The sequence below is a fragment of the Macrotis lagotis genome, chromosome 3 (assembly GCF_037893015.1).
Source record: "Macrotis lagotis isolate mMagLag1 chromosome 3, bilby.v1.9.chrom.fasta, whole genome shotgun sequence".
NCBI lineage: Eukaryota > Metazoa > Chordata > Mammalia > Peramelemorphia > Peramelidae > Macrotis > Macrotis lagotis.
Genome location: NC_133660.1, coordinates 3,655,120 through 3,673,432, shown reverse-complemented (window position 1 = coordinate 3,673,432; position 18,313 = coordinate 3,655,120). Strand labels below are relative to the sequence as shown.

General features: G+C 36.2%; 1 protein-coding gene across 8 annotated transcripts in view; it reads right to left on the bottom strand.

Annotated features, from left to right (window-relative positions):
* PDLIM5 (PDZ and LIM domain 5) overlaps positions 1-18,313 on the bottom strand; it is a 241,033-nt gene that overhangs the window by 63,648 nt on the left and 159,072 nt on the right. For 6 of the 8 annotated variants that reach the window (XM_074228062.1, XM_074228061.1, XM_074228065.1 and 3 more), the window contains one exon: positions 6,321-6,508. In XM_074228062.1, the coding sequence (XP_074084163.1) occupies positions 6,321-6,508 (188 nt within the window). Of the gene's footprint in view, positions 1-6,320; positions 6,509-12,181 lie in introns of those variants that run through there. The other 2 variants (XM_074228068.1, XM_074228069.1) reach the window with 1 other exon arrangement.

Sequence of the window (18,313 nt, the reverse complement as noted above, 5' to 3'; positions counted from 1 at the left end):
GGTGTGCGAGCAGAAGAACCAGCCCAGCTGACAACAGGGAGAGGGATGACCTCACCCCTGGGTAAGGCCCTCCATTGATTGAAGGCAAAAGTTTCAACATCTTCAATCACTCCCTCCAGGCTAAGGGAGAAGGCCTCAATCAAGGTCACAGACACTCCAGACAAAACAACCAGGACCTTCTACTGGCCAGCCAGAGAAATTACACTTAGTGAGTGAAGCCTCTAAGGGATCCCAACACCAAACCTCTGTGAACCAGTCTCTCCCCAACTCAAGGTCTTAGCAAAACGAAGAAAAGTCAGTGGAAAGGTAGATCATAGAAAAAATCTTGGAAGGAAAAGACCCTAATTCAGAGAGACCTAGAACCTCTGAGGAGAATATGATCTAGTCTCCAGCACAGAAAGACTTCCTTGAATAAATAAGGAAGGAGTTTAAAAATCAATTGTAAAATTTGGAAAAAGAAACCCAAGAGAGATTAACACCTTGCAACAAGAAAACAAATTATTGGAAAATACAATTGGACAAATACAAAATGAGACTAGTTCTCTCAGATCCTCAAGTGGGCAAATTAAAAAAGAAAATAATTCTCTCAAAACCTCAATTGATCAAATGGAAAGCTCTTCCAAAAATAGAATTGACCAAGTGTAAAAGGAGTTGCAAAAGGTCAATGAAAACTCCTTCTTAAAAAAAAAGAATGGATTCTGCAGAAACTAATGACTTCATGAGACAGCAAGAGGCTGTTAAACAAAATCAAAAAAATAGAAAAAATAGACGAAAATGTAAAATATCTTATCAGCAAAACCACTGACCTCAAGAAAAGACTGAAGGGGGCAACCTGAGAATTGTTGGACTTCCTGAAGAGAAAAAAAAGCCTGGGCTTAATATTACAGGATCTAGTGATGGAAAATTGCCCTGATATCATGGAGCCAGAGGGCAAAGTAGTTATGGAAAGAATACATCAATCCTCTCCAGAAAGAGACCCTAAAATGAAAACACCAAGGAATGGTGTGGCCAAATTCAAGAACTATCAGATAAAAGAGAAAATCCTGCAAGCAGCATTGAAATACCAAGGAGACACAGTAAGGATTATGCAGGACCTGGCTGCATCAACATTTAAGGATTGAAGGGCCTGGAAAGAGATATTCCAAAGAGCAAGGCAGCTTGGAATGCAGCCAAGAATCCACTATCTCACAAAGCTGAGCCTTCTTTTTCAGGGGAAAAGATGGACATTTAACTAAATGGAAGAATTCCAAAAATTCATGATGAAGAGACCAGAGCTAAATAGAAAATTTGGACATCAAACAGGAGGTTCAAGAGACACATGAAAAGGTTAAAAAAAGGGGGGGGTGGTAAAGAATAACAAACTACTATCCAATAAGTTGAAACTAGCTATATCCCAGCATGAGGAAAAAGATTCTCATAAATCTTAAGAATTATAACTCTAACAGAGAGAATATACCTAGCCAGAAGGGATGGACACTCATGACCTATCCATGAGACTGCTATCCAATGGGATGTAACTGTCTTTAACCCCATTTGGGAGAAAGACTCGAACAACTCTCAAGAATTTTAACTCTATTAGATCGAATGTAATTACCTAGAAGTGACGGATACTCAAAATTTTCTATGACTTGGATAGAATGATTTTAAAAACACTACCTCCTTAAAAAGGGGGACAGGAAGGAGATGGGAGGAGGGAGGGGACTGAATGGGATAAATTTCATTACATTAAGAGGTACAAAATACCTATGGTATTAAAGGGGAAGAAGAGAGAAGATGAGAAACACCTGAATCTTCTACCCATCAGACTTGGCTTAAAGTCAACTTACACACATACTCAGTTAACTTAAAAAACATCTAACCTTTCAAGTACTAAAAGGGGAAAAGGGGAGGGGGGGACAGAGAAAGGAAGGGGGATGGGAAAAAGGGGAACTAGGGAAGAGGGAAAAAGGGGAAGGGAAAGAAAGGGGAGGGAGTGATATCAGAGAGAAAACACACTGAAAGGGGTGGTATTCAGAAACAAAATACTGGGGAATATGGATAAGGGGGGAAAGAGGGTAAAATACAAACAGAGGGAAGACAGCATAAAGGGTAATAAAGAATTAGTAATCATAACTTTGAATGTGAATGAGATGAACTCTCCCTTAAAATGTAAGTGAATAGCAGAGTGGATTAAAAACCAGAATCCTACAATATGCTGCTTACAAGATACTCATCTGAAGTAGAGAAATACATATAGAATAAAGGTAAAATGTTGAAGCAAAATATATTTTGCTTCATCTGAAGTGAAAAAAGCTGGGGGAGCAATCCTTATCTCAGACAAGGCAGCAGAAAAAATAGATAACATTAAAAGAAGTAAGGAAAGAAACTTTATTCTCCTAAAAGGTAACACAGACAATAAAGTGATTTCAATACTGAATATATATGCACCCAATCAGATAGCATCCAAATTCTTAGAGGAGAAGCTGAAAGAACTACAGGAAGACATAGACAGCAAAACTCTACTAGTGGGAGACCTCAACCTCCCACTCTCAGATCTAGATAAATCAAATCATAAAATAAACAAGAAAGAAGTTAAGGAGGTAAATAGATTGTTAGGAAAAACTAGATATGGTAGACTTATGGAGGAAACTGAATGGGGATAGAAATGAATATACCTTTTTCTCTGTAGTACATGACACTTATACAATGTACTAGGACATAACAACCTAATGATCAACTGTATAAAGGCAGAAATAGTGAATACATCTTTCTCAGATCACAATGCAATAAAAGTCATATGCAATATTGGGGCAGGGAGATACAGACCCAGAACCAATTGGAAACTGAATAACCTCATTTTAAAGAATGAGTGGACCAAAAAACAAATTACAGAAAGAATTCATCATTTTATCCTAGATAATGACATTAATGAAACAACACACCAAAACCCATGGGATTCACGCAAAACAGCTATTAGGGGATATATTATATTTTAAAATGCTTATATGAATAAATTAGAGAAAGAGGAAATCAAGGAACTAAATATGCAACTAAAAAAATTAGAGAAAGAACAAATTAAAAAATCCCCAATTAAATAACAAATTAGAATTTCTAAAAATTAAAGGAGAAATTAATAAAATCAAAAACAAAAATACTATTGAATTAAAAAATAAAACTAAAAGTCAGTTTTATGAAAAACCCAATAAAATTGATAAATCTCTGATCAATTTGATTAAAAAAAGAAGAAAACCAAATTTCTAGTATCATAAATAAAAAAAGGTGAATTCACCACCAAGGAGGAGGAAAGTGAAGTAATAATTTGAAATTATTTTGCCCAACTCTATGCCAATAAATTTGAGAATCTAAGCGAAATGGATGGATATTTACAAAAATATAAGTTGTCCAGGTTAAATGAAGAGGAGATTAAATACCTAAACAACCCTATCTCAGAAAAAGAAATTCAACAAGCCATTATTGAACTCCCTAAGAAACAATCTCCAGAGCTTGATGGATTAACAAGTGAATTCTACCAATCATTTTAGGAACAATTGATTCCAATTCTATATAAACTCTTTGGAAAACTAGGGAAAGATGGAACTCTGCCTAACTCCTTCGATGACACCAATATTGTGCTGATACCTAAACCAGGAAGAGTTAAAACAGAGAAAGACAATTATAGACCTATTTCCCTGATGAATATAAATGATGAAATAAAATCTTAGCAAAACAATTACAACAAGTTATTACTGGGATAATGCATTATGATCAAGTAGGATTTATCCCAGGAATGCAGGGTTGGTTCAATATTAGGAAAACTGTGAGTATAATCAATTATATCAACAACAAAATTATCAGAAATTATATGGTCATATCACTAGATGCTGAAAAAGCTTTTGACAAAATACAGCATACATTCCTATTAAAAACACTAGGGACAGTGTAGGAATAAATGAACTGTTCCTTAAAATAATTAGCAGTATCTATCTGAAACCATCAATAAGCATTATATTCAATCGGGAGAGGCTAGAGGCATTCCCAATAAGATCAGGGTGAAACAAGGATGCCCATTATCACCACTACTATTCAATATCGTATTAGAAATTTTAGCTTTAGCAATTAGAGAAGAAAAAGAAATTGAAGGAATTAGAATTGGGAAGGAAGAGACAAAACTCTCCCTCCTCTTTGCAGATGACATGATGGTCTACCTAGAGAATCCCAAGAAATCATCCACAAAAATTACTGGAAACATTTAGCAATTTTAGCAAAGTTGCAGGATATATGATAAACCCTCATAAATCCTCAACTTTTCTATATATGTCTAGCAGGAAGAGCTAGAAAGAGAAATCCCATTTAAAGTAACCTCAGACAATATAAAATACCTGGCAGTCTATTTGCCAAGACAGACTCAGAAACTTTTTGAAAACATGTATAAAACACTTCTCACACAAATTTAATCATATTTAAATAACTGGGCAAATATCAACTGCTCATGGATGGGTAGAGCTAATATAATAAAATGACAATTCTACCAAAACTAAACTACCTGTTTAGTGCCCTACCAATCAAAATTCCAAAAACTTACTTCAATGAGTTAGAAAAAGTGGTAAGTAAATTCATATGGAGAAATAAAAACTCAAGAATTTCCAGGGATGTAATGAAAAAAAGTGCAAAAGAAAGGGGCTTAGCCCTACCTGATCTAAAATTATATTATAAAGCATCAGTCATCAAAACTATTTGGTACTGGCTAAGAAATAGAGTGGTGGATCAGTGGAATAGACTAGGTGCAATAGCAGGAAACGATTATAGTAATCTTCTGCTTGATAAACCCAAAGAGTCCAGCTATTGGGATAAAAACTTTCTTTGATAAAAACTGCTAGGAAAATTGGAAGTTAGTATGGAAGAAACAGATTAGACCAACACCTCACACCCTTTACCAAGATAAGATCCAAATGGATTCAGGATTTAGACATAAAAACAATACTATAAGCAAATTAGAAGATCAAGGACTAGTTTACCTGTCAGATCTATGGAAAGGGGAGCAGTTTATGACTAAGGAAGACATGAAGAACATCACCAAAAACAAACTAGATGACTTCAATTACATTAAATTAAAAAGCTTTTGCACAGATAAATAAACTGTAACCAAGATCAAAAGAAATGTAGTAAATTGGAAAACAATCTTTACAACTAATGATTCTGACAAAGGACTCATTTCTAAAATATACAGAGAACTGAGTCATATTTTAAGAAAAACAAGCCATTCCCCAGTTGACAAATGGTCAAAGGATATGCAAAGGCAATTTACAGATGAGGAGATCAAAGCAATCCATAGCCATATGAAAAATTGCTCTAAATCATTAATTATTAGAGAAATGCACATTAAAGTTTCTCTGAGGTATCACCTCACACCTCTCAGACTGGCCAATATGACCAGAAAGGATAATGATCATTGTTGGAAGGGTTGTGGGAAGTCTGGGACACTATTACACTGGTGGTGGTGGAGCCCTGAACTCATCCAACCTTTCTGGAGAGAAATTTGGAACTAACTCCCAAAGGGCAACAAAAAAGAGCATACCCTTTGATCCAGCAATACCACTACTGTGTCTATAACCTGAAGAGATAATGAAAAAGGGTAAAAACATCACTTGTACAAAAATATTCATAACAGCCCTGTTTGTGGTGGCAAGGAATAGGAAATAAAGAAGCCCATCTGAATCCAGATAAAGAACCATGGAATTTGAACAAAGTTCAAGGACTATTCCCTTTAATTTAGAAAAAGAAAATAGATATCTTATTGTCTGATCTTGTTATCGCTTATATTTTTTTGTTTCTTCCTTAAGGATATGATTTCTCTCTCATCACACTCAATTTGGATAAATGTACAACATGGAAACAAAGTAAAGACCCACCGTTTGCTTCCTGTGGGGGGCAGGGAGGAAGGAAGTTTTTGGGAAAAATTGTAAAACTCAAGTAAAATCTTTAAAAAAAGAAACAGATTAGGAAGTGAAATATTGATTACAGGAACAAATTAAAAAACAAAAGCATGATCTAGCTCTAAATTTATGACCCTATGATCTAGTAGCTGTTCCCTAAACAGTAATCCAGGTTAAAGTATTTAAATGAAATCTTCCCATTTACTTAGCACAAGGTAATCTTTTCAAGGGGAATAGTCTTCTTTGCCTTCTGCATTTGTATGCCTAATATTTAACACTGTGAGTGCTTATAAATAGTTTTTCTTTCCTTCAAATAGCAGTCCCATCTACCTTTCCCTCCCACTTTTAACCTACTATCAGGTATTTCATCTTTAAAGATAGAAAATAAGTAAGATTCCCTTTTTTTACCTGCTGGGCTCTGACGCTGCCAATTTGGTGACTTGATGACATTTGTGGATCCTGAAGGTTTGAAAGCTGCTGCAGTGGTGAGGCTGGCCACTACAGGTCTAGAAGCAACTGGACTTTCTGGACCCTGAGACATGTTCCTTGCTGAGGCCACTGTAGAAGTTGCAGGCTGGGAGGGGTCCTGAATATTGCTAGGTACCAACAGAAAGGAAAAATTCATTTCTGGTGAGGATGTAGCAGTGCTCTTAAGAATCAGAAAATAAGACAAAAGCGGCTCAAATCTGTGCAATTTATTAATAATAATAGTAAGAACAATAGCCATTCATATGACATTTCAAGATTTGTAGTGATCACAAAATCCTCTCATTTGAAGTTCAAAATGGCATGGTAAGACAGATATTTAAAGGCATTATGCACTGATTTTAGCAAGGCAATGGGGTTAAGTGACTTACCAAAGTCACATAGCTAGGTAATTATTATGTGTCTGAGGCTGCATTTGAACTCAGCTTATAGAGGAGGGAAATGAGGCTTACAGGTGAATATCATGCCCATTGCCTAAGGCACTGCCTCTCCTTTCTCTCCTCTTCACTTCCAATTCAACACACCATTTCTTTAACATTTTTAAAATGTCCTCACAGCATTCTGGTGAGGTGAGCAGTTGAAGAAGCAACATAATCTCTGATTATAGATAAAAAAAAAAACTGAGTTTAAATGATTTCCCTTAAATCAAGTAAATGTCCATCAACTGGGGAATGGCTTAGCAAACTGTGGTATATGTAAGTCACGGAACACTATTGTTCTATTAGAAACCAGGAGGGACTGGATTTCAGGGAAGCCTGGAGGGATTTGCATGAACTGATGCTGAGTGAGATGAGCAGAACCAGAAAAACACTGTACACCCTAACAGCAACATGGGGGTGATGTTCAACCTTGAAGGACTTGCTCATTCCAAAGACCAAGGACTATTACCTTCATTTTAGAAAAAACCCCAGATATCTTATTGTTTCATCTTGCTATCTCTTATACTGTATGTTTCTTCCTTAAGGATAGGATTCTCCCTTATCACATTCAATTTGGATCAATGTATACCATGGAAACAAAGCCAACTGACATCTGTTGGGGGTGGGGGGAGGGAAGTAAGATTAGGGAAAAAAAACTGTAAAACTCAAAATAAATTTTTTTTAAATAAATAAATGATTTCCCTTTATTTATACAGCTAATTCCACCTGAAGCCAAACCTAAAAGCTGCCTTCCCTCTCTGAGAACAATGCTTTTGTTTTGTTTTGTTTTTTTAAACTAAGAACAAAGACAAACTCTAAGATTTAGATCTGAGAAATTGTCCTTTTATTAAGAGCCATCAGTAGGCTATTGTCCTCATCCCTTACTCTGGAAGCCCTTTCAATCTGTTCTAAACTAGGGACTCCTATACTCTCTGAAATCAGGTTTGGCAAGTTCTCTCTGAGAGCAAGGTCCTTTCAAATAGCAACAATCCTACCGGACAGGGTAAGCAAAAAATCCCAAATAGAAATTAATGTTTAAAAAAATGCTGTATGTAGAGACTGGTTGAAATAATGTAATTGAGGGGCAGTTAGGTGGTGCAGTGGATAAAGCACTGGCCCTGAAGTAAGGAGTACCTGGGTTCAAATCCAGTCTCAGACACTTAATAATTACCTAGCTGTGTGGCCTTGGGCAAGCCATGTAACCCCATTTGTCTTGCAAAAACCTAAATAAAATAAAATAATGTAATTGAAAGTTTTTAAAAATTGGAAAAAGTAATATATATATGAATATACATTCATTCTTTTAAAAAAATTTCAGTTCAGGGGCAGCTAGGTGGCACAGTGGATAGAGCACTGGCCCTAGAGTCAGGAGTACCTGAGTTCAAATCTGACCTCATGCAAGCCACTTAACCCCATTGCCTTGCAAAAACAAAAACAAAATATTCAGTTCTGTGGAGTACATATTATGCCATTTTGACAACTGATCAAAATTAAATTTTATTAAAATTTGTTCTTCTTCAAGATAAGTAATTACATTTTTTAAAAAATTGTTTAAGACTTTTTAGATTTTTCTTTTCCAGTTCCAAATTCTCTCTTGACCCTTCTCTTCTTACTCAATGAAAAAGCAAGAAATCGATTACAATATACAAGTATATTCATACATATATAGAGAGAAATACACAGACATAGGCACACACACACACACACACACACACACACGCACACACACACATGCAAAACAAATCTCCACATTAGCCATGTTCAAAAAAGAAGGAAGGAAAAAATGAGAGAAAATATGCTTCAATCTGTACTCTCAGTCTATTATTCTCTGGATAACTTTTTTTTTTTGTCATGAGTCCTGTTCAACTGTGATGAGTAATTGTCCTGTTCCGAGTGATTTAAGTCTTTCATTTCCTTACAATACTGAGGTCACTGTGTAGATTATTCTTCACTATTCTTCACACTTCACTTTTTATCAGTTTATACAAGTCCTCCCAGGTTTTTCTGAATTTTTTAATTTTACCATTTTCCCCCAAGCTAGCTTCTGGCCTCCCACACCCCCAACCCCATAGAAGGCAGTCTCATAGTCTTTACATTGTTTCCATGGCATTCCTTGATCAAAATTGGATATGTTGAGAGAGAAATCATATCCTTAAGGAAAAACCAAAATATAAGAGATAGCAAAATTACATAATACGTAAGAGAACTTTTTCTTAAACTAAAGGTAATAAGTTTTTGGTCTTTGTTTAAACTCCACAGTTCTTTCTCTGGATAAGATGATATTCTCCATTGCAGATACCCCAAAACTGTCCCTGGTTGTTGCACTGTTGAACTGAGCAAGTCCATCAAGGTTGGTCATCACCCCCACGTCACTGTTAGGGTGGACAATGTTCTTCTGGTTCTACTCATCTCACTCAGCATCAGTTTGTGCACACTCCCAGGTTTTTCTGAAACCAACCTTCTTCTTTTCATTTCATAAGGTACAATAGCATTCCATCACAGATCAAAATTTGTTCAGTCATTCCTCAACCTATGGGTTTTCCCTCATTTTCCAACTCTTTAACACCACAAAGAGAGCAAATGAACAATTATTTGTTAATAGCAAAAGTTAGAGCATCTGAAATCAGATACAGAAGTAGCAGTAGCTGTGGTTCTTGAAAACATTTGCTGGAATTCTCAGTTAAATCATCCTACCTTTTCAAAAGGAAGCTAAGTCAGCCCCTTCAGGGGCAAGATCTTGTCTCTTCTGAACAATCCCATCATTCCTAGCAGTGAGTGATGACTGGGAAAAGTACAATCTCCTCTTCCCCTTTCTCTTGGAGTTTTTAGGAAACTACATTCATATTCCAGACTTTACTTTAGGTGGCCGATTCCTAGTGTGACCAAATTATTTTTTTTGGGGGGTGGGAAATACATAACTCTAAAATTTTTTTTAAAATTGTCTGGTTATTTAGGGCTGCAGCTCATTCTATTTTCCAAAATTATTATCTTTTTTTTAGTCTTGCAGAAAACTGGAAAGCTCTATAGTCATCTCTGCCCATTTCACTTTCTCCACTTCCTTTCCAGTTCCCCAAGGATAATGCAAACTCCCTGAAGGTAACCATCATTCCCTTTTTTCTTAGCAAACAGACACATATTTTGCACAGAGCTGGCCCTTAATCTTCAAAATGTATCCTCTTCTGTCCTGACATCCATGGCTAGCACCCTAGAATATAGTATTTCTTATGGGGTTTTCCTAAACAATCTCCTTGCAAAGAGTATCTTCTCTCTCCAAATCTGGCCAGCAGCACCTCATAAAGATTTAATTAGCTAACATTTGTAACATAACACCCTAAGCCTCAATCAAAAAATAACAATAATTCTACTGAAATTACCATTACAGTGGCACTTCCCAAATTCTACAAGGTTAAGAGTTTTGTGACTAAATTTAAATACAAGCAATGCTTTCCTATTTAAATATTAAATATGAAATTATGCATTACCCAAAATACGTCTAAGTGGCACTTTTCTTATGCAAAAACAGGTCTTAATGTTATAGGATCACATATTTAGGGACAGAAGGGACTTTAGAAGCCATTTAGCTTATCTACTCTTATTTCAGTAGGAAATAGCCTAAATGTATTAAATAGCTTGTCCAAGGTTTTACAGGTAATTAATAAGTTGTAGATATAGGACTTGAACTCAAGGTCACTCTGAGTCTAAGCAACTCTAGTCCTTTTAACTAGGAACTTCAACTTAAATGCTAATTTCTCTTCAAATACTCTTGTTTTCAAGTTTACCAAGTTCCTTAACTTGTTTTTGGTGGGGGGGAAAGGTAATGGGTGTTAAGTGATTGCCCAGGGTCACAGAGCTGTTAAGGTTTGAGGTTGGATTTGAATTCAGGTCCCCTTGACTCCAGGCCCAAACTAGGCCTACATCATCTAGTTGCCTTAACTTCTTAACCTCTATTCCAACTAAATCACAAGCAGGGAGAGTCATATATCTTGACCATATCATCATCTCCTCTATTCAAAAAGGTGTCAATCTATGTCAGCATTAAGAGAACTTACAGATAGGAAATGACAGATCTTTGAAGTAAGCTCTATCCAAAGAAACTAATAAATAAATGTAGGGTTTGTTCACTTATCTGTCCACTTCCCCTTCTCCCAGATAAAGTCTGAATGAATGCTAAATAAATATGGCTCCTGGCTACATAGATATATCAAGGCTTTATGGTATTTTTCAAAATTCAAAATATCAAATATAAATGATTGCACACTAACACAAAGAGCAATTACAAAAAATTCCTTCTTAAAGTGGACCGAGCTTACTATAAAAAAATGCAAAATAATCTTCAGGCTTCTTGAAGAAGGAAACAAAAGTTAACTTTCAATGTCAGCAACCTGATTTATCTTGAGTTTACATTCCAGTACTACATTTGTTTAGTTATTTCAGCAAATAAAGTTCTGCTGCCAAGAGGGGACATTTGGAAGTCTGGTGAGCCGTGGCTCCATTTCTGAATTTGTATAATAAGACTAGGTGTCTCAAGGCCCACTTGCTGCACTGTTCCTGTTCAATCAAACTTTCCAGGCTCAGTTAAAGTATTTTGCTCTCATTTTAAGTGGAAGTTAGTAACAGTCAGGAGTAGAACTCTGGTCTTCCACACTGCTAAGTCACAATGCCCCAAAGGCCTCTGAAATGCATTGCTTCTAAAACTTGGGATTTATAAACAAAGCTTACACATATTTACTACATATCAAATAGGTTTTTTGTTTGTTTTGGATTGGACTTATGATTCCATTGAAATAGAGAACTCCAAAAGGTATCTGTGGTTGTTTTTAGCTTCCAGAGACTCTGGGAGGTTAGGTGAACTGCCCGGAGTCTGTTCGCCAGGTGGGTCTTGCACCAAGGGCTTCCTGACCTTCTGGCTAGCTTTCTACTCACTGCTTCAGGATATCTCTAGTTCATTTCCTTAATGGCATGGTAAGACATCATTCATTCTGGGAGCAAAAGTATAAACATTGTCATGATAAAAAGTGAGGGCTTTTTCATCTTAATTTCTAGACTCTTTGAAAAAATATATCTGTGTCTATATATACACATTTATATATAGACACATATAGAGTAACACCTGGAGGAGTTTCAACTATGTAAGCATCAATCCTCTTTCACCCCAACTACATTACCTCTAAAGTGACTCCATCAAGAAAATCCATTTATGTAGGGGCTTAAAATGCATCACTCTCAACTATGAACTCCAAATACCATTTCTTCCTGCCGAGTATTTCCTTCCTCTATTAGAAGTAGTCTGCCATGGTGAGTAGAAAGCAATCCTGAGATCTACCCCAATCCCCACCCCACCCCCAAATAACTAATAGCATCTCTAACTCATCTTTCAACTTCCCATTCCTCTATTTTTGTCATCTCAATCCACCACCCTGAGCAGAAACCCTGCCTCATATCCTTACCTTAATCTATCCCAGTCCTATGAGAGCTCTGCCCAAACCAATCAAAGTCGCTTATTTTCCTGTTCTTGTCCCTCACTATTGTGCTTATGGAAATTTGTCCATAGTTAGAATTTATATGCATATTGGAACTCTTCCTCTGGACACTTCCCTTAACTAAAGCTTGTTTTTTCCCCTGAGAGTTGCACATTAATTATAGCCACTTCTACAATTTTTCCCAATCTCATAAGTCCCCAAAGTTTCCACTAAAGTCTTTGCTTCCTGTGGCCAATGCCAGACCACTTACCCTAGTTACCACCATGCAACATCTTATCCCTTGAAATTGGTGTCATAATGACATGCCAAATTCTCCCCTTGCTTATTTAGCTTGTGGAATCCTTCCTTCACAACTATGGAAGACAGCTTCGGTCGTCATTCTTGGAGACTTTGAAATCCACTTTCCTAATACTTTGTACTTATAATTCCTTATATTCAACTCTGATGACCATCCAGTTCTTCCTCATCTAAGTCACCTGGAATCCCTAGCTCCTCAGCGCGAATGTTACTTCCTATATGAGGCTTTCTTGGACACCACTGCTCAAGGATCTGCAAACTCTTAGAAACCATGACCTAGCTTCTAGTGCCCCCTCCATCCTATAAAGTAGACTTTGTATTCTTATGTGTTTTCAGTTCCAAATTTTTTTCTTTCCCCTACCCCTGACACTATCCATCCAGGCAAGAAATACAAAACACACTATAAATAAAGAAGGCTAGGTAGTGAAGTGGATAGAATACCAGCCTTGAAGTCAGGAGGACCTAAATTCAAATCCACCCTCAGACACTAATTGTGTGATCTTGGCCAGGCACTTAAGCCCGTTGTCTCACAAAGATAAAGAAGTCAGGCAAAATATATTTCCACATTAGCCATTCCTTTTTTTTTCCCTTTAGAGAAGGGAAAGGCAGGGCAGTACAGGAGAAGGGAAGAGAAGGGAAGAGAGGGGAACCAGTTTTCTTTCTGAATGAATCCTTTCCATCATGAATCCTTTGGAACTGAAGCGGGTAACTATGTTTATCCAAGTTAATAAGACAGTTGATTATCCCTGCAATAGTATTGTTACTGGTTCTGTTTACTTCATTTTGTATCCTCTTCATTATTTCTTGCTATTCTACGATACTCATATGCCCTACTTTGTTTAGCCATTTCACAACTGATAGACATTGCCTTAGTTTCTAATTCTTTGCCACCACAAAAACAGCAGCTGTATTTTTGTGCATATGGGTCCTTTTCCTCTTTCTTTGATCTCTTTGGGGTATAGATCTAATAGCCATTTTACTGGAACAAAGGATACAAAATTAACAGCACTGGGGCATAGTTCCAAATTGCTTTCCAGAATGGATGAAATGGAGTTCACAACTCCACTAACTCCACTAATTAATTAACTTCTATTTTCATATCCTATCTATCATTTGCATGTATTGATATACACATACACATATATACTACTTATCTTGATAGAATATAAGCTTCTGGAGGGCAGGTATTATTTAATTTTTGTACATAATCCCAATGCTTTGCACATAGTAGGCATTGAATAATGCTTGTTTGTTGAATGATCCATCTCCCACTTTAGCCAAAAACCACCCTCTTGAAACTATTCTACCTCCAAGATTCTAACATAAATTGCCTCCTCTTACCATAACCTTTCACCCCTTCTACCTATCCTTGTTTTTCTTTCAACCTCTGTATCATACCCATAATGTGAACATGCAATATACTCTCAGCAAATTGTACTATCTCCTTCCTCATTTTTGTTCTGTTCTCTCCTGGTTCTATGCCTTTGCTCACAAGATAACTAAGATTTAATGTGGGTCTTGCCCATTTTTACTTGTTTAGGTACTTCCTTTCCTGAGTTCAAGATTAAAGGAATTTCTCTTTCCCCACATTTTTAAAAATAATATATCGTTTCTTGAACTTCTCCTTTGTATACTCTTCCTTTTAACACACATTGTGCATGTATAAAAATTCCCAATTAGATTATAAGATACTTAATAAAAGCCTCTCTGTTATATCCAGCTTTGTATTCTTAGTATCCATCATAGTATCTTGCAAACATTGGAAAACTAAGGAATATTTGATCCATTTGTTGATTGGAATGACTCCCTTAGTACTTATAGTCTTATATTGTTAATTATTAACTTGGCCATTTTATCTCCCTCAATTAGCTCATGAGCTCCTTAAGGGGTGAACATTAGTCTTTTATTTCTTAGTATAGTACTTTGTGCTGGTCTTGTATTTCTTTTTTAGGAGAGTCAGTTAAAGAAATGTTTCCTATAGATTAATATTAAGAAAAAGATCTTTGGGGCAGCTAGGTGGCAGAGTGGATAGAGCACTGGCCCTGGTAGTCAAGAGGACTGGAGTCCAAATCGGACCACAGATACTTGATGATTACCTAACTATGTGACCTTGGGCAAGCCACTTAACCCCACTGTCTTGCGAAAACTAAAATAAATAAATAAATAAATAAATAAATAAATAAATTGAATAAATAAATAAATGAATAAAAAATAAATAAAAAAGATCTTTACAAATAGTGAATAAATACTCAATAAATACCTGGTTCAGAGAAATATAACAAATGACTTCTTAATCAGTAATGGGTGGGCAGATTGGAGGCGGGGATGAGAAGGTATGTTTTTCTCCAAACTTTGTAAAAAAAAAATCCATAAAAACCTACAAAAATTGAAATGAGGGGCCTAATGTGCAAATGAATGAATGTTTTATTAAGTGCTTACTTATCATGTGTGAAACACATACACATTCAAAAGTTTAACAGGTTCTGCTCTCCAGGAGCTCTTGTTCTAATGCAGGAGGAAACACATATAAGAAGGCTTCAGCTGTAAGTCAAATGGAAAAGCCCCAGGGTTTTTGGCATACATTGGCAATGCAGACGGTGATGCCTCTTCTATGACATTATTTTCATAAATAAGATCATGGCAGTTTATGATGTTGAATAATTTAATATGTCAAGAATTTTGGGGATGGGAACTTTGTATTCTGGATCTTCAGTAGATGGGGTTTTAGCACCTGAAAAAGCAATTGGCCAGGCTACTTTTTCCCAGGGACTAATTCTCAGGAGGGATGGCTATATCAATGGGCTAGAAGCCCATTATTTCAAAAGGTTCAGGATCCTGGGCTATTTCCATCCTGATCTAAGGGAAAATAGTGATCTAGGTGGTGGTGGTGGTGTGACCTATCTGGCTCTTGTTGTTGCCTATCCCTCCCCCCAGGGTGCCTTGCTGTTTAGCTAGGTTAGCCTGCCTGCCCTGTAAGTGAGAACATGTGAAACCTATCTTTGAATTATACTGAGGATTATGGACTGAGAAATAGAGCAACTGTAAAAGAATGTTTCTGGGAAAAGTGAGAGCAAGCTGTGGACCTTTTTATTGGACCAAAAAAAAAAATGGCTAAATGTTCAGGAAGTAGTTACTGGAGTGACTTCTGCATGCTAAGAACAAAGCATGAATCTGGGAGAGAAGTGAAAATATGAAACAGTGAAGAAAAATAAATAATAGGGAGAAAAATGAGTCTTCGATCAGATCAGAGAATAAGTAACCCTGAAGACCCTTTAGCACAAGACATTTATTTTTATTTTCGGTTTGTTATTGAAACATTCCCTTATGCCAAGTTGTGGCTGGCTTTGAAAAGCAATTTAAAATGCCAATCTCTCCAGAAACCAAAACCACTTTGGCACGTTAACTATGACTCTCTACTACCACCTGGTGGCTGTACTCCAAAATTCATGGGGTCTTCACAGAGGGGGGATTCTTTTACATGTTGAGGTTGAAGTTTTGTTTATGAGATGACAGCTTTGTGACAGCTATCAGAGAGGAAAAGGTTTCCAGTGATTGAAGGAAACTGTATAAATTACTAAGCCATGAGCCACCAGCTATGAAAAGAACAGTGGTTCTTTCATAGGAAAGGGAGTTTGTCAAATGTTTCTTAAGAGTTCATAAATGTTCTTTAGGCAGAGACATTTGTTGAGTATGGATGCTGACTTGAGTTAAGTGGATTCTGATTTGACCTTACTAGAAGATTTGCTCTGGGTTAGGATGGATTTGTTATGAACCTGAAATGAAAAGGACACTGTGAAAACTACCTTATTTAACTGGGCCACCAGGTCTGTGCTGAAGCATTTTTAGATAGCTGGAAAAATAAATTCCATAAATGCCAGTCCACATATATGTGACTTTAAGAAAATTCAAAATTGCTCCATGCAAAATTAATTAAATAAATAAAGACAAAACTTTCCTTCAGGGCAAAGGTGATGAACTTAGTAAATCTGGGAAGAGATAAACATTGTTGGCTCTAATAATATATCCTATTATGACAATTACACAAAATTATTTGCTCTCACTTATTTTTTAATATTCTGTTTTTTTGTATTCTATGTCTTTTTTTTCCATACATTTTTACCTTCCCTGATTATCTACTGTATGAATTCTAGAAGGATGTTTTCTTCTATCTCTGTACTGATTAACTTGATGTAACTTGATTATCTTGATGTAAACTAGACCTCAAAACTATCGATGAGCAAATCTAAGTAATTAGGAGGTTACATGATATATGATTTATTATAGTTATGTTTTATGCATTTCTGTTATTGCTATTTAAGTTTATTGCGCCAGTAAAATAAAAGCCTTATGAGGGACCCCCATTCTATATCTGAATCGTGGGTGAATAATGGAGGGACAGTTTTAGAGTAGAACTAGAAGAAAAGTGGACATAGTGGGAAAGAGGGGAATAAAAGCTTTAAAAAATACAATAAAGTAGTATGTACTTTATAAATCATTTCATGCTCACAATCACCCTGTGAGATGGGAGATGTTATGATCAACATTTAGAATTGAGGAAATTTAGGCAAACTGAAGTTAAGTGACTTGCCCAGGGCCACATGGCTAGAGACTGGATTCAGAAAGGTCTTCTTAACTTTACTCTATCCACTGCATTAGCAGCTGCCTCTATAGGTAAATGAAGTTTTTTAGACATCATAGGGAGTGAAAGTATTGGGAGTCACAACTCCTTTCAAGTATAATTCCCTTTCTTTCCTCTTAGGGTAGCAGTACCTAACCTGGAGTCCACCAAATTTCCAAGGGGTCTGGGAAAAAGCCTAGAATAATTTCCTTCCTCATCTCTGCCTTCTGGTTCCCTTCAAGATCCAATTAAGAGCTCATCTTCTCCTAAAAGCTTTCTCAGTCCCACTCAATGCTTCTACCTTCCCTCTAAGATTACTTCCAATTTACCCTAAATATATCTTTTGCATACTCAGGTCGTTTAACATATTATCTTTACAATTAGACTGTAGATTCCCTAAGAGCATGGACTGTCTTTTGCCTTTCTTTGTATCCTCAAAATTTAATCCACTTATTTAAACATACCAAATATAACTGTGCTGACTTCATGTTTTATGCTACAGATATATTTCAGGAGCTCTGTGAACTTATGTGTGTGTGTGTGTGTGGGGGGGGATGCATCTTTATTTCAATACATTTAACCTGCTTTGTAATCCTGTATATTTTATTTTATGCATATAAAACATTTTGCACAGAAGTGACCCATAAGCTTCAACAGATTGCCAACGGGACTCAAGCTTCTAAGAGACATAGTAACACACTCAGAGTGTTTTAAAATCAAAACAAACCACGAGGTGGCAGTGTTATCCTATCAACATAGCATCTTCAGAGAAAAGAACTGATGGGGTTTTGAATGTAGATCAAAGCAGGTTATTTTTCACTTTCTTGTCTAATTTTTTTGGCCCAAGTTTTCTTCCATAAAATGACTAATTACATACATATAACCTATATCAGTTGTCTACCAACTCAGGGAGGGGGGGGAGAAAGAGAGGAAAGGATAGAATCTGGAACTCAAAACTTAAAATGAGAATATTAAAAATTGTTTTTACATGTAATTGAGGGAGAATAAAATATTTTAACAAATAAAAGGTTATATTTTATTCTGTTAAAATATATACATGCAATTATTTTAATGGAGGATGATAATGTATAGACAAAACAT